Source organism: Alligator sinensis, unplaced genomic scaffold (genome assembly GCF_000455745.1).
Source record: "Alligator sinensis unplaced genomic scaffold, ASM45574v1 scaffold337_1, whole genome shotgun sequence".
NCBI lineage: Eukaryota > Metazoa > Chordata > Crocodylia > Alligatoridae > Alligator > Alligator sinensis.
Window position 1 is genome coordinate 1975120 of NW_005841927.1, and position 15577 is coordinate 1990696.

The 15577-nt window shown below is 40.6% G+C and overlaps 1 protein-coding gene across 1 annotated transcript in view; it reads right to left on the reverse strand.

Moving 5' to 3' along the window:
- Positions 1 to 9464: 9464 nt before the first annotated feature.
- The window catches only part of RCAN3 (RCAN family member 3), a 13810-nt gene continuing 7697 nt past the window's right edge, over positions 9465 to 15577 (reverse strand). Inside the window, exons 2-4 of the mRNA XM_006019276.3 lie at positions 12420 to 12593; positions 11423 to 11594; positions 9465 to 10458 (exon numbers count right to left, since the gene is read on the reverse strand). Of these exons, the coding sequence (XP_006019338.1) occupies positions 10250 to 10458; positions 11423 to 11594; positions 12420 to 12593 (555 nt within the window). The 3' untranslated portion in view covers positions 9465 to 10249. The remainder of the gene's footprint in view (positions 10459 to 11422; positions 11595 to 12419; positions 12594 to 15577) is intronic.

The window sequence follows — 15577 nt, forward strand, 5'->3', positions numbered from 1 at the left end:
TTTCCTGCTTTTCTGAGTTTGGCTTTGGGGAGATTTTTTTAAAGACCAAAATGGCAATTTATTATCATCTGTGTTACTGTAGCACGTAGGAGCCAAATGACGTGGCTCTGCACTGTGTACACAGTAAGAGAGACAGTTGCATCCTAAATCATTTACAATCTAAATTAGACACCACATCCCCCTGTAAGTCAATGGGAATGTCATCTGTGCCTCTGAAACTTTCTTCTTTATTGGTCACCTGAGATACATTTAAAGAAATCTTGGCCTCAGCTTCCTTCCTAGAAATTCCCTGCAGGGTCTTCTTCCATGTAGTTGCTAGCTCCTGCCTCACCAGAGGAGCACAACCCAGCTGGATCTAACACCACTCACCTTGCAGTAGGCCATAGAGTTGCTCTGCATCCATTATCAGGGCTCTAGCGCCTGTGCTGTCAGTAGCTCAGAGGAGCTCTGCATCCCTATACAAAGGCATTAAAGCACCGAGACAATTCGACATCATGCCCTGTGTTCTCTTGTATCGTGATCTACTTAAGAGTGTGATTCTCTCCATCCGGGACCTTGCCCCTTCCCCTGACAGCAAAGGGGAGCTTGGTTCCATGAAAGTAGTAGAAAAAAGGAGTATTAAGGAGGCAGAATAGTTGTAACTCCCACTTACGCATGAATGTGATGGATGGAGCTACTTGGCAACAGTCCCTTTTTTCCTCCCTGCTTAGATCTGTGCTCTCTCTCTCAGGTGTAGGATCTAATTTTATTAGGAACGAGTCTCCTGTCATCACGTGCAGTCTTCACTGTTCTGATCTTTCTGGATCCCTTTGCAGTGTGGTTTCATCCTTCCATAGGAAAGCTGCTTCTGCCAGTTTTGGTGCTGTCAGAAGAGTCAGTCAGACAGAGCAAAGTCAAATGTCCTGATGCAAATCCAGGGTGCAGCAGGGTACTTGCTTGTTTCTGTTTAGTTGTTCAGAAAAAGCTCTGGAGATAAAGAACCCTGGCCTAGCAGAAGAATAATTTTGATGTTAGCAAGAACTTAATATCCTTAAGTGTTAAAGTGAAGCTGAACCACACAATTTAACTGCTGTACACGTCTACATTTAATTTGGTTTTGTTTGCTGTAAACATGACACCGGTTACACTTGTCCATTTGAACCAACTTGCTTCCTCGGGACAGTATCAGAGTGTGCGCAGAGGGGCCACAGTACCTGAATCACTGCCTTTATCTGGTGGGCTAAACCGTTCCTCTGTTCTCATCACAAGAAAGTCTTGTGGTATTTGCTTTCCACGTTTTCTTAGGCAGTAAATGGAAGCTGGCAATAGGTGAAGGAGGGAAAGTCCAAGTTATTTTCTTTTCTAGATTTTCTGAACTAGGTACTGAACAATTAGTTCGCACTCAAAGCTGGCACACCTGCGAAGGAGGCTTCACACACTTTGCAGAGCGTAATCAAGGGAAAGCGTTGTTCAGTTTTAATGCCCACTCATATAGCTTTGATCTGTTCCTAGACCAGGGGGTCTCAACGTTTTTAGATTCATGGCAACCCTTGGAAAATGCCAGCTCTTCATTTTCACTTGGGGTTTTTTTTGACTGCTCTTAAGAGAAAATATTCTGTTCTGGAGGTTTTTAAGACCTAGAAAGACTGCAACTACAGATTTCTATTTGATGTCTCTGGGTTAATCTCATGGACCCTATTTGTAAACTTAAAAGCGGATACCATTGTGTGGCACCCTGTGATGTCCTGATTGAGAATCAGTGCCCTAGCATCTCAGTTAATACCGAGTCTAACAGAGAATTTCCATCTCTTGATTCTACCATTTCTAGTTATCAAATGACTACACTACAAAAAACGCCAACCGCGGCACTGGACATGCAATGGACACCATCACAATTCTGCTTGCAAACCTCCTTTTCTATTATCAGATCAGGTATTGTTGTGATATTACTGTGAGAGAGATGAGGAAATACCGTTTTTGTACCCATCATAGCTCTTTGTAGATAGTATCACTGCAGTCTGCTTCCCTTTGCCTGTGTGGGTTTTTTAAACAGCAACATTGGAGAAAAAAAATAGCTAATTGTGGCTGTGAAGTCATAAAAATTGGCAGGGGAACACACACGACCTGAAATAACTTCACTCTGTTGGAGGCGAGTAGATTTCTGTCTTGTTGTTATTTATTCAGACTTAGAGACATATGTAAGGCCATCTATTGTGCTCTCAGCACCCTGGCCATCTGTTAAGCACAGGCAACAAAAATCATTAAAACCATAACAGCGGCATGTTCTCGCCCAGCCACTTTCAGCACACAGCTGCTAGAGGCTGCAGAACAGGTGAAATCAAATCAAAAGGTCAAAACTAAACTTAAATTCGAACCCTGTAGCCAGCGAGCATCCTCTAGACCCCGGGGCTCTGGCTGTGTGCACATGGTGGGATATTCTGCTCAAGTTGCCTGGGCCTTCAGTTCTTGCCATCCAGTCCCAGCTGTTCCGCACCTGAGGTTAAAGCTTGGGGTGGTTCTCACTCAACCTCATGGACCCTTGTACCTTGAGAGCACTAGTTTTTATACCCTTAAAGAAAAGGGAACCTAAATCTCTACCAGTCTCAGGTGCATCTAATTTGCACAAAAAGAACGACGCTACCTAACCAACCTGTTGCAGCTCTCTGGCCACAGGGCTCAACAAAAGGCCAAGGGCCAGTGAAATGAAGCAGGAAAACCCCATTTTGGTACCTCCAGCCCCACAGGAAGAACCATTGACAGATCATGGCATTTCCTCAACAAGATGCATTCAGACACAACCCTTCATTTCTTCAGAAGAGTATCATCTCTCTCCTCCAGCCCTGCACCTCAGTCCAGCCAGACCCAGATTCCTCAGCCTCCCGTTCCTTTTTAATGTCACCCCGCACCTGCGCAAGTAAATGACTCCTCAACCCACCTAGTCCAAGAGCTGCTTCCTGCTCCTTTTAATATCTACGGTTGTGCATGCTTTATTTATTTATACAGACATTAAAATAAAGGTATCCAAACCTTTATGAGCCTTTCCCATATATTAATAATTTGACAGGTTATCCCCAGCATTCCCATATCAGAAGGCTACACTGTCAATAGCATTTATATGTTCCTAGTACAGTAATCTGAGCCCCACCCCATCTTGAATATGTTCACTCTCTCAGAAGCCTTTTGAGGTTAAGTGCTATTTTCCCCATTTCACCAACACCGTACAGAAGCTAAGTGACTTGCCAAAGGTCTCGCAGTCTGCGGTAAAGGTAACGTGAACCGAATGTCCTAATCACTGCACTCTCCTTCCTCCTTTAGCAGCTAAAAAGAGGCTATCCATTCCAACTGCTGCATGTACACAAGAGATACACTTACGGAGCAACACCATATGGAAACAACGCTGATACTTAATCCTGGAGCTGTCTGATGCAGGGAAACCAGCAATGTCATGCACCTGTGAGTACAAACATTGATTTTTATTTTTTTTTTAAAGAAATTAACTTTATTCATTACAATTTTGAAAAACAAAAAATGTGTCAGGAATCCCAAGTTTCCAAACAACACATTCTGCTTTGCTATCTTCACAGAACATTACATGCCACGTTATCAGAGCAATGCCAAGACGGCATGGCCAGGCCGAATGGTTACGTTGAGTACAACAGAAGATGGAGAGCACGTTATTGCATTCTGCCTTACAAATACTGAGAAATACCACGTAGCAGGCAGAGCAGACAAATGGTAACATACACGACAAGACAGTACATACCTAAACATTTGCACCTAGGAAAAAGGATTATACTCTCAATTAATGAAGAACATCATTGAATAAATGGTTGCACACCAACGTGGAAGCAAGGGAAGGTTCAGACAAACCAAACCATGCAGAAATCAAATGCAAGAGAAACAAGAACATCATGGGTCGACAGGGAGAATTGACTACAATCCTTCCTGAAGCTGCGAACTTTCTCATCAAGCAGCAGGAAGCAGGAACCAATTATAACAGACAGCAGCTCTTCAACTGTTATATTTCCCTTGATTCTCAAGTGCAGTCTGTTTTACTGCAACATTTAAGTGTCAAAATAGATCAGATTCTCTTTATAGTCGATCCACAGTCAACATTTAAACGGAGACAAATGCATCTGCCATAAGAAGTGAGGCATTAGTCCACAGAAGATATTGAAAAGTCCAGCAGTTGCACAGGTTATAGTGGTTTCGCTGGCAGCTGCACAAGCATTGCACGAAATGTCAAGTTGGCCCACAGACCGCATAAATGTACCATCACAGAGCACAAGCTAACACTACTGTGAGCCTGTTCCAGCTTCCAAACTTAAAACCACTGCAGTGTGCTTGTACACATGCAGCCCAGCTGTTGGTTTCCAATGGGAGAAAAGACTGTTTGGAGCTGGGCTGTTCTCAGTGGGGGCTGATGACAGAACAAGGAGCAATGGGTTGTAGTTGCAGCAAGGGAAGTTTAGGTTAGATGCGAGGAAAAAAACTCTCACATGAGGAAGGTAATAAAGCACTGGAACAGGTTCCCCAGAGAGTTTGCAGAATCTCCATCTCTCAAGGTTTTTAAGACCTGGGTAGACAAAGCCTTGGCTGGGCTGATAGTTGGGGCTGGTCCTGCTTGGAGCAGGTGTTGGACTAGATGTGACCCGAGGTCTCTTCCCACCCTTATTTTCTATGATTCTGTGAAAAGGACTGTGCAGCACCTGTACATTTTCACAGCTTCTGGGTACTGCTTTGTGAGGAAGTAACTCATTTTAGTGTTGAAACGAAGCAAAAAAGGTCTAAATGAAACAGCATAGATAGTTGAAGGGGCAATTTCTAGGGCATAAAGAAAAATCGCCAGTGTGTCAGCTGTGAGCAGTGGCAGATGCGAAGAACTGACAAAGAATCTAGTCTCCCACTTATGTCAAAATATGAGAAAAAATTTGTCATCCAAAAGCATCATCTTAGAAAGACGACGTCCATTAGAAAGACAACATCCTTGGCTGCCTCGGACATCAGACACCTCCAGGAAAGAAGACAGCCTCATCTGCACATCACAGAGCAACACTCTCACAAAGGGACTCTGATTCCCCGGGGAATACAGGTCAGGCCTCTACCTCCTCTGTGCAAAATGGAGTTTATTCCTAGCTAGGGGGACTTTTACAATCTTTGAATTCTCCTCAGCCTGATGAAGGACATATGTGCCTGAAAGCCTGCAAAGAAAGGAATTTTTTTGCTACTATTTAGTTGGTCTAATAAAAGATATCGCCTCTGACCCAAGAGCTTTGTGTAGCTCTTTTTTCCCTCAGACCAACACGGCTACAAAATAGATCCCTAAAGCATCCATTAATGGCACTCAGATACTGTGATAAGACTCATACAAATGCCACACATTTAGGTGATTGAAGTTTTAAACTTTCCATTCTGTAGTCCTATTGTAAAAAATAATTTTGGGATGAACTCTGTGCAGATACCCATCAAGGCAAATGGGAGATCAGGCAATTTAATTCTGTCAACCTATCACTCTCGCATTGCCTCTTACAAAACATATGTAGTCTGTTGCATTAAATGCCAAACAAAAATTAAAAGGGAGTCCCAGGTGCTGAAGAGAAGAAAAGAAGAAAGGTGAATTTATTGCATGAATTATGCAGGTTACAATTAATTAGTTACTGGCATCAAAGCCAGATGAGAAGTGCATTTCCCATGCTGAGACACTAAAATGCATCTCATCACTCAGTGAGCCTCAACAAGTGTCCATATTTTCTAGCAGTTACTTTTGCAGGGTGAAGACAGAACCTAAAACTACTTTCAAGTGTGCTCACCCTGTAGATGGACCAGATTCTCAGCTAACAGTATAGCTCCACTACCAATGGAGCTGTGCTAATTTACACCAGCTAAGGATGTGACCTAATAAGTCTACTCCAACCATGTCTCGTTCTCTTAGACTAGCTGTACAGGATGGTGAGAGCTCTCTCTGAGGTCAAGTGGTCAATCTGACTGCTACCAAGAGTAGTCGATATGCTTTAGATCAAGCACTTTACCATTAGCATAACGAAGTCAGCTGCTGCCTCTGCTGTTTAGGAATATGTACCAAGAGTAAACTGAAGTATTAAAGAGCCCCCCCATATGTTCTGAAAGAAGAGGCCATTTTTCAATTAACTTGGCTCGCTCTCAATTCAGGTATCACACATGCCACAAAGAGGGATAAAATGCTTCAAAGGCTCAAGATGCTGAGCCTTTGTAAAATGGAAGATTTGATAGGAATACGTTCCCAGGGTAGAGGTTGAAAGGAGGAAGTGTGCAAGACATTTAAGTCTGTTGGGTTTAAGTTGCTTTTTAATTCTATTTTAGTAACTGGTATTGGGGTACTCAGAACTTTTGGACAGGAACCTATTTTTTTCTATAGATACAAACCCATTTTCAAGACTCCCAATCAAACTTAATAATCCTCTTAACTGATAATCAGAACAGCATTCAAAATAGATAGGGTCCAGCTAAGTCTTGGTGCAATACCACTGATAGATAATACTGTACTGAGGAATGAATTTGTCCTAATTTACAGGGGCTTCCAATGCGAATCCTTCTTAAGCTAGATATACTATACCAAATACACAGAGTATATGGCTTACTAGTAGGCCCCCAGGCCAAATGATTGACCTTTACTGGATGTATACCCATGAGCTTAACAAGATGGATTTAGTCCAAGTACGGCAATGTCAACCAATGCCAGTGGAAGTATCTATTACATACTCAACAGGTGTTTTAGACTTGGTGTAAAAGCATCTTGGCTTGCATGATCAGATGCACTTTTTCATATCTTTCACCATGATCTCTTTTCTTTCTACAGTTATCTTAAGAATAACTTATTTTCCACAATCGTGATGGAAGACATTGAACTTTGACAGTTGACAAAAAGTTACCTTGAATTCTGCTGCAAACAGAAGTATCGGCTTGCCTGACCAACCCAGCTGAAGGAAGTTTTAATTAAAACACCACCACAACAAGGACTTCACATGTTTTCCAAGACTGTTCTCATCAGCTACAAGGAAATGGGATGTGGGCAGAGTTTCCAGTTTTAGGGTAAAAAGATACATCCTCACAGAAAAAGATTTGCCAGATGCTTTAGATATTTTTTTCTGGGTTAAAAATGGGTGAAGGTATGCACTAACAGGTTACTAATGCTCCCTGGCAGTTTTATTAAGGAGCTTAGAGCTTCAGAAGGAGGACAATTTTTATACTGAATTCAAGGCAATTTTATGAAGTCAATAAGTGTTTTTTCACTCCTCATTTGTTTTTAAACCGGCTGACGGGAAAACCTATCACAACCCAAAACCCTTAAGTATGCATAATTGTTAGAATACTAGCAGCTAAAAAAAGACAAAGTTACATATTCCAAGTGGGCACACATCTATTACAGTTAGTGAAAAATATCTGAATGGCACGGCTTTATTTTTATTTTATGACTTTTTACACAATGAATCTTTTATGTTGAAACACAAACTGTCATACGTTTTATACAAGATACATTCACAACAACATGACTGAATTAGTCTGTTTTATAAAACTGCATTTTTGAAGGTTTTCCACTTTATCCTACTTATATCAATGTTTACAATGGGGAAGAAATTGAACAACGAACAAAAATATAACACGACAAAGTCCACAATGAATTCCTGGCATTTTAAAGTGCACAAAAATTGAACTGATGATATTGAAACTGTATGGCTGGACAGGGCACTGTGGAAAAGAAAAGTCAGACTCTGAATGGCTCATCAGCTAGTCACATAAATGTATGCCTATGCAGGTAAGACACAAGAAGAAAGATTTTTTCCTTTTTTTTTTTTTTTTATATCTGTGATTCCTGCCTCCAGAATGAGGACCTGCCTGCAGGATCCCATTTTGCAACCTGAAGCTGATGGCAAGAAAAGATCAATAGCTGGCACAATACCAAGCTTTTATCTACTGCGCCAACACCAATTCATCACCATTAATTTTTTTTCACTGACAATCAAGTCAAAATACTTTGCAGAGTTCAATAAGCACTTTATACAGAGTTAAAAAAAGAAACGTATTAAATGATCAGGGAAAGGCCAATTTCAGAGTGATTTATGTACAGAAATCAAATAGGTACCCAGGTAGCTTAGTTTGTTCACAAATAATTTAGCTTTTTTTAATACAAAAAAGAAGAATCTGTGTAGACTAAAAAAGGTAGTTTATAAAAGAGCATAAACTATAGGAGCATGTGCCACTATACTGAGGCATATTTCCTCCTAATGAAATACTTAACACAAATTCACTAAACCACAGGTGTCCATTTTAAAAGATGCATCCTATCTCCAAAGTCACAGATGAGTTATCATACATACAGGATGCCATGAAAAATACCATGGTTTTAATAAAAAATGTAAATTTGGGTTAAACTGCATAAAAACAGGGTGGGGACTGGCTAAGCCACCCTAGCAACTGACTGTCTTTAAAAGAAATATATAAAGGAAGCAAGCTTTAAAACCTCAAGTAAAAACTCACCTTGGACCTCATATTCCTGAACACCATTTAACCGTACACTATATGTAAATGAAAAGATCATTAGATTAGAGAGTCTCCAGAATAGGGGGGAATATTATAACATTTTTAAAGACTGGAGATTAAACATTCAATGCGCAAAACCATGTTTCACTCTACCTACTCCAATTTTTTTCTGTTTTAATTAACTGTCAGTGCAAACAATCCTAATCAGTGTAACATCATACTACAGCAGCAGCAGCAGCTTTGGAGGCAGAAGCTGTCAGGAGTCTACCTCCTAAGTGGTCGGTGGTTCCTATCTGCCTCTTGTTTTTCTAGGAGTAACTAGCAGAACCATAAATGCATATAATTCTGCACAGGTATGTGCCCCTTGTGTCAAATCATAAAGGTACCTTTAAATAAGAAATATTTGGCATTTCTGAGAAAGATAAATGGAACAGGTTCACAAACGGATCAGTCTGCTCTCATTCATCCCAAAACAGACTCCTACCTGTAAAGGAATTTCAGCATACACTGTATATTACACTTACATATACTCAATATATTAGTTGAAGCTGTTGTACTAGTACAAAAGTAGAGGTGCACTGATACATTGGTCCGATATCGGATCGGCACTGATATAAAGAAAATTGAATGCATTGGAAATCGGCCTGATGTGACCGATAATTTGGCGGATAAATGCCCGTGCATGCAGGCAGCTGCAACACAGCATGTAGGCAGCGAGGAGCACAGTCCGGCAGCTTGAAGAGTTCTGTGCAGCTGGTATGTCTGTTGTAGTGGAAGGGGAGGGGGGAGAGAAGGGGCATGGGGGGCAATTCAAGGCCCTCGCAGTGAGGGAGGGAGTGGGGCTGGGACAGGCGCTGCACAGCCAGGGCAGGGTGAGGTGCAAGAGAGAGCCGCAGCCCATCCAGGGGCCATGGAGTGGGGGAAAGCTCCTGCTGCTGCGTGCACCCTGGGAGTGCACGGGGGCACAGTGCTGCTGCTGCACACCCCAAGTGCAGCCTGGCCCAGCCCCCGCTGGGAAGAGCCTGGTGCTGGCGCTGCCCCAGTTCCAGCCTGCAGCTGCAGCCCGCCCCACCCCGATTCAGGGGCATGCGCCTCCTGTGCCTTCCCGGGGTGCGCGCAGTGGAAGGAGACACTCCTCCCCTTCAGACAAGCTGTGGCTCTGTCCTGCACCCTGCCCCAGCTGGGCAGGACGTACCCCAGCCCCTGTCCCACTCCTCCCTCACTGCAGGGTCCTTTATCTACCCCCCACCCACGCTCCTTCCATCACAACAGACTTACCAGCCGCACACAGCTCTTCAAGCTGCCGGGCTGCATATTGGAAATCAGATCGGTATTGGCCGATATGCCTCCTTAAAAATCGGCTATCGGTATCGGCCCCAAAAATCTCTATCAGTGCACCCCATACAAAAGATAGCCACGTTTGATTACTATACAACAAACTATTTTGAAAATAATATACAGATGGTTACTTTAAGATATTGTTTTAGCATTTAGTGCACCATGCTACACAATATCAAGAAAAACCTCCTATTTTGTCACTATTTTAAATTTACTGGATTTTGTTACATTTGGGGGAGTTAGTCCTTAAAATTAAAGTGCTGTTTGAAATATTGGCATCCAAAATCTTTAACATGAGAGAGAACTACCTACAAGTAAAATCTGCCACTGCCATATATAATGCAGCAATGCAGACATCAATACACATCTTAATTTAGCATCTCATTACAGACACTGCTTATATTACCACAAGATCTTAACGGTGCATGATACCCCCTACCTCTGGTGTACAATCAAATGTTTTAGATTCATTTAGTATTGTCTGAGGTGGTTCTGGGCGCCTTGTCTGTGCGATTTTCTGTTTGGGATTTTTCATGTCATCATCTTCTTCTGTTTCACTTTCACAAACATGGACAACTACACTAGGAGTAGACTCTGTTCCTGCATGAAGTTCATATTTCTCCCCTAGAAAATATAATAAAAAAGGAAAGTGTTATTGCAACAACATCTCCCAGAAAAAAAAAGTTCCTAAATAACTTTTACTCAAAACATTATTACTGTGAATATTAACTGAATCGTGCTAACAAAGAGCAATTTAATTCTTTCTCATGTTCAATTTGGTCTCCTTCCACAAGTCTTTAACACTTAGCATGACATGGTTTGAAACATACTACCAGTGTATATGGTACATGGTACTCTTTGAATACTAATAATACCTATTTACAAATTAGTTTCCATCTGCTCCTCTGAAGTACGTGCAGCATTAAAGCATGCATAGCTGACCATGTTATATTTAAGTGGTGTAAAAAACTTGAAATGATACAATTTGCCCTACAAACTTCTTCAGCATCTTCAATAATGTATGGAAAGTGCTTTGCAAACTTGAAGCCTCAATTCACAGCTCACAAGGTAAGCAGTGTTATTGCTGTATCCAGTTAACAAGTTAAAAGGTAAATCAGTAGTAGGTCAGAGCATATCATGCCCTGAACTTAAAAAAAAGGAGTTTCCATTTTCAGGGGAGAACAAAGAGAAAAGCTCTAGGAAAGGTCAAATGGAAGATTTGATACTTTAAATGCATGGTGTCCAGAACTAAATACTGCAGTGACTGGTACCTTACTAACTGGAAAGGGAATTTCAACTGAATAAACCTTCCTCCCTTTTCCTGTCTTCTCCCTCCCACCCCCCTTTTTTTTTTTGTTATGTAAAGTATATATTGATTATTTCCATAGCAAGATTGAAGAAACTCAAGAGCATCAAAATCCACTGCTAAACTGTGGAAACTCTCTCAAATGAACTGGCAATCCAGCAAAAGAGGTAATGAACTATTTTATTTGAACCTTGTAGGGACATGGGAGGTGTGCATCTGTATGCCAGTTTTTCTAGTTACACTAGTGATGGTGAACAACAAAATACTAGGAAACAGTCTTACCTGGCCCCAATTTGGAAACAGCACAAAGCAAGTCATAGTTTATAAGAGGAGTGGCATCCTCACTCTGTTTCCATCCAACCGGTGGAGATGCAGGTGGTGATATCAGGAACTGTTTGACAGGTTGTGGTGGAAGGAGATAGGATTTGTCTCCCACTTCGCTGGACATCTGGACCTAAAAAATTAAATCCCACCATGATAACACCACTAACATCAAGTCTCTTCTCCGTTAGACGATCTAGTCCAGAGGTGGCAGGGGACAGAAAGCACAGTGCAACAGGGAGCAGAAAGCAGAGCAGCAGATGAGGCAAGGGAAAGGAATCAGAATGGCACTTGGGGAGGGTGCAGGGTTAATTTGTGGCATGCCTGCCAAAAAAGGTTAGGACTACATCAGTAGGGGCATTGCCTGATCATTTAAGATGGTTTTTCATATATTTCTAGCATTTTATCCAGCCTAGCTTCAAAAGTTACAAGTGACAAAAGTTTATCCCACTTTCTTTAAGACAATACAACAGGATAAGGTCTCTCCTAGTTGCAATGTGTGTTTTTTTCCCAAATGTCAATATTTTCCCAAACCTCTTTCTATTATTATTTATTTATGGTGACAATGACCTTGGCAACATACATACCACATGCTGAGACATAATCCAACAGAAAATTCATAAACAGATACAGGATATGCAGAGAAGAGGTTCTGGAATGCATTCAAAGAAAAGGAGTACATTTTGTCTGAGAGGGGCGGGGAGCTTTTTGCCACTTAAGAGTGATCACAGCAGCCAATTATGGATCTGTAGGATTTGCAGCTATGGGGAAAAAAGAAAAAAAAAAGAAAAAAGGAAGAGAGTCCCTGATGTGTGCACGTCCATTAAAGCAGAGAGGAGGACAACACGTGTGATATCAGAGGTCACTTCAGAACTCTACTGGGGATGAGGTCACGGCTCCATATAAAAGAGAGCAGAAAAAAGAAAACCTTTAGACCATGTTTTATATTTCATCATACCTGTGCAAAATAAAGCTTCAGCTTTTTTCCATTAAAGTCAGTCTCATGTAGTTCTATCCGCGCTCTTGCTGCTGCCTCTGGATTGCTGAAGTTTATTCTTACTCGTCTGAAGCTTTTAAACAACTGGAATGTAACTTGGTTGTCATAGACTGTGAAAAGTGCTTCGAATCTTTCCTAGAGATGAAATAAAAAGATTCTCTAAATAAACAAAAATGAAGATTTTCATTCAGTGAAAAACAATTTCAGTTTCTTTCCCCAAGTAATTTTCTTTAAAAAATAAACCATTTCCTTGACTGTGTAGTTTTATTAAAGATTAGATTATAGATTTGTATAGGATGGTTTGGATAGACATGGTTCTGCCTCAGGTAGGTGACTGGACTACACGACCCCTTCCCTCCATACTTCTCTAGGATTCCTCCAGAACAGAAAATGCTATCGGTCCCTGACATCCCGCTTAAGTGAATGTAGTGTTGTACAGCCTTATCTTACTGCCTCTTCTCTGCTTTTCAATTTAACACTTCAGTGAACAAAGGGATACAGAGCTCGATACAGTGCCATCCAGTGACAGCTATCCAAAATTGCAGAGCTGAAAAAATATTTGCACTTGGTAAGCATCTATCTCTTAAGGATCTCTGAACTGCTACATAAAGGTAATAATCCCATTTTGCAGCTGGGATGCTAATACAGAGCAATTTAGTTGTTTTTCAAAACTCTCAACAAGACTCAATGAGATTAGTCAGGAACAGAAACAATTTGTCCTTAACTCCTGGTCACAATATTTTCCATCGACAGGACCGTATTGCCAAGCAGAACAAAATTAATTAAATTAACATTCTGTAGAGTATCTGAATCCTGTTTTACATAACGCCTTATTTGATAAGGCTTTAAAAAGAATGGCATCGTGAAAACAAATTTGTTACCATTCTCTAATCCTCCAATGTGCAAGAATCCAGATCTGTACATATTTTAGATACAAATACAATAAATAAATGTTATAAAAAAACATTTTTTTTCCCAGGATTAAACATGAGCTTTTTGTTCTTTATAGGCTGCTGCATTAGAATTACAAGACGAGCCTTTTATCAACTGTGCTGTAATGTTTGGCAATTTTATCAAAGTAGTTGGAGCTCTGGATGGGCCCTTCAGCTGCTGAGTAAGGAAAGTAAACTAAAAGAAATGACTTCTGCATTAATTATACATTGTCAGGACCCTTCCTGAGGATTTGTTAACGCATTTGGCTACAAAACACCATGTCCTCAACACACAAATCCTATGTCTTTGTGGAAATAATTCAAAAGACAGAAAACTATGACAGGTTTTCATTTTTGCTAAATACCATCACTTATGCACAGTTCTTTCATGAGGCAAGATGTCCCAAAAGAATTGCCAAGTGTTCTACACCACTGTGCACCCTCAAAATCTCAGTTAAATCCAAACTCTTTGTTGGTCTTTTCCACTCATTTAATTTTACACGGCTACGGTGAAGTTATGATCTAAGTGGATTCAATTTGGGACCGGGGGGGAGGTGGAATAAAATTCAGATCTGGGCTCTTTTCCTAATATTACCAATTAATCACTAAGGCTGTCTACAGCAGACTGACTGCACAGTTGTTACTGCGCAGTCATTTAGTACGTGCATACCCAAGCATTAAATGACTGCGCAGTAACTGGCATTAAAGCGCAGTAGCATCCCCGAACGGTTTCTTGGTGGTGCCGACTGCAGTAACTCGTTGCTACTGAGCAGTAGCATCACGTCACGCTTTGTGCTGTGCAGCACTGCTGTGCGATCGTAACGAGCTACTGCGCGGTCAACATTTTGTGTAAATGCGGCCTAAGTCACCTTGGGAAAGTTAATTCTAGGAACACCACAGTTGTCATGTCCTATTTTTTTTAAACTTCCTTCTGTTGAATTTAACACCCGTGATTAAACTCTTTCAGTTACAACCGAGTAAAAATACTGGAGGCATACGTTCTTTTGCACATTAACCTTTTCTGTAAGTATATAATTTATGCCTTTGCTTTTTAAAGCTGAAATAAAATAGTTCACTAAGTAATCGACTATGTAGTTACTGCAATACATTTGGGTGGAGTTAACACAGCAAAATTGGAAAGAAACACAGAAAGGAAAATGTCACCAACACCAAAAAATTGGTAGGAGGACTAAGGCAGGGATAGTACCTGAAAGTACAATTTTAAAACAAAAGTTTAATATCTAGAATTCAAATTAATAGCGTATAACCTATGCTTCCATCAATAAGACGGAAATAATAATCATTATTCACCTATGTAAAGTGCTTTGGATAGCTACAGATGAAAAGCGACAAAACATATTTAAAATATTTATAGTTGTATCCACCTGTGCAAAATACGTGTGCACATATAATACCGTGCATAGTGTTTGTTTACAGTTGTAACCACTAAAACATAAGGAGGAAAGCTTGTTATATTTTAATCCGGATATAGTCTGCTGGTGGAGTTTAGACTCCAGGTGTGTCAATATAGCACCTTGCACAAGTACTGAACAAACTAGAAAAGTCAGAATGAAAAAAATAAAAAAGATGGATGAGATAAACCCTAAAAGCCCCACCAAAATAGCCAATTTTTAGATGCATTTTCATTTTATTCATAAGAGTCTGCTGTGCATCCACCCTTTAAAAAATGCAGGCAGAAGTAAAGCAAGTCATTGAAATGTATGTCCAGAGGCTGACAAAGCAGAATTTCATAAAACAGATAAAAGCCAAATAATACATCAAAGCAGCTCTGTTCTTCCAAGCATTAAGAATAAGCCTGCATAATAAGTTTTCCATTTATAGACATAACACACAATTCTGACCTGTTCTAAACTGATGTCTTGGCTACCATAATTAATCAGCTTAGATGAGCTTGCTGACAGGCCAATTGATATGGCTCACAAACTACACTTGGAGAGAGAGAGAAAAAAAAAAGTCTAATGCTATCCTATAATATACTAGCTGAAAAGAAAGCCTTGTGATTTTATATAAGAACTCCAGTTGCATTCTGAAGGCACACTTGACCAATACATCACAAGATAATCTCACATGGTAGCAATTATCCAAGTGTCATTAGCTCCAGAGCTAGCATGTCTTCATACATTAACCTCATGTACCAGATAAGGCAGTGAAATACTTGCATGGAAA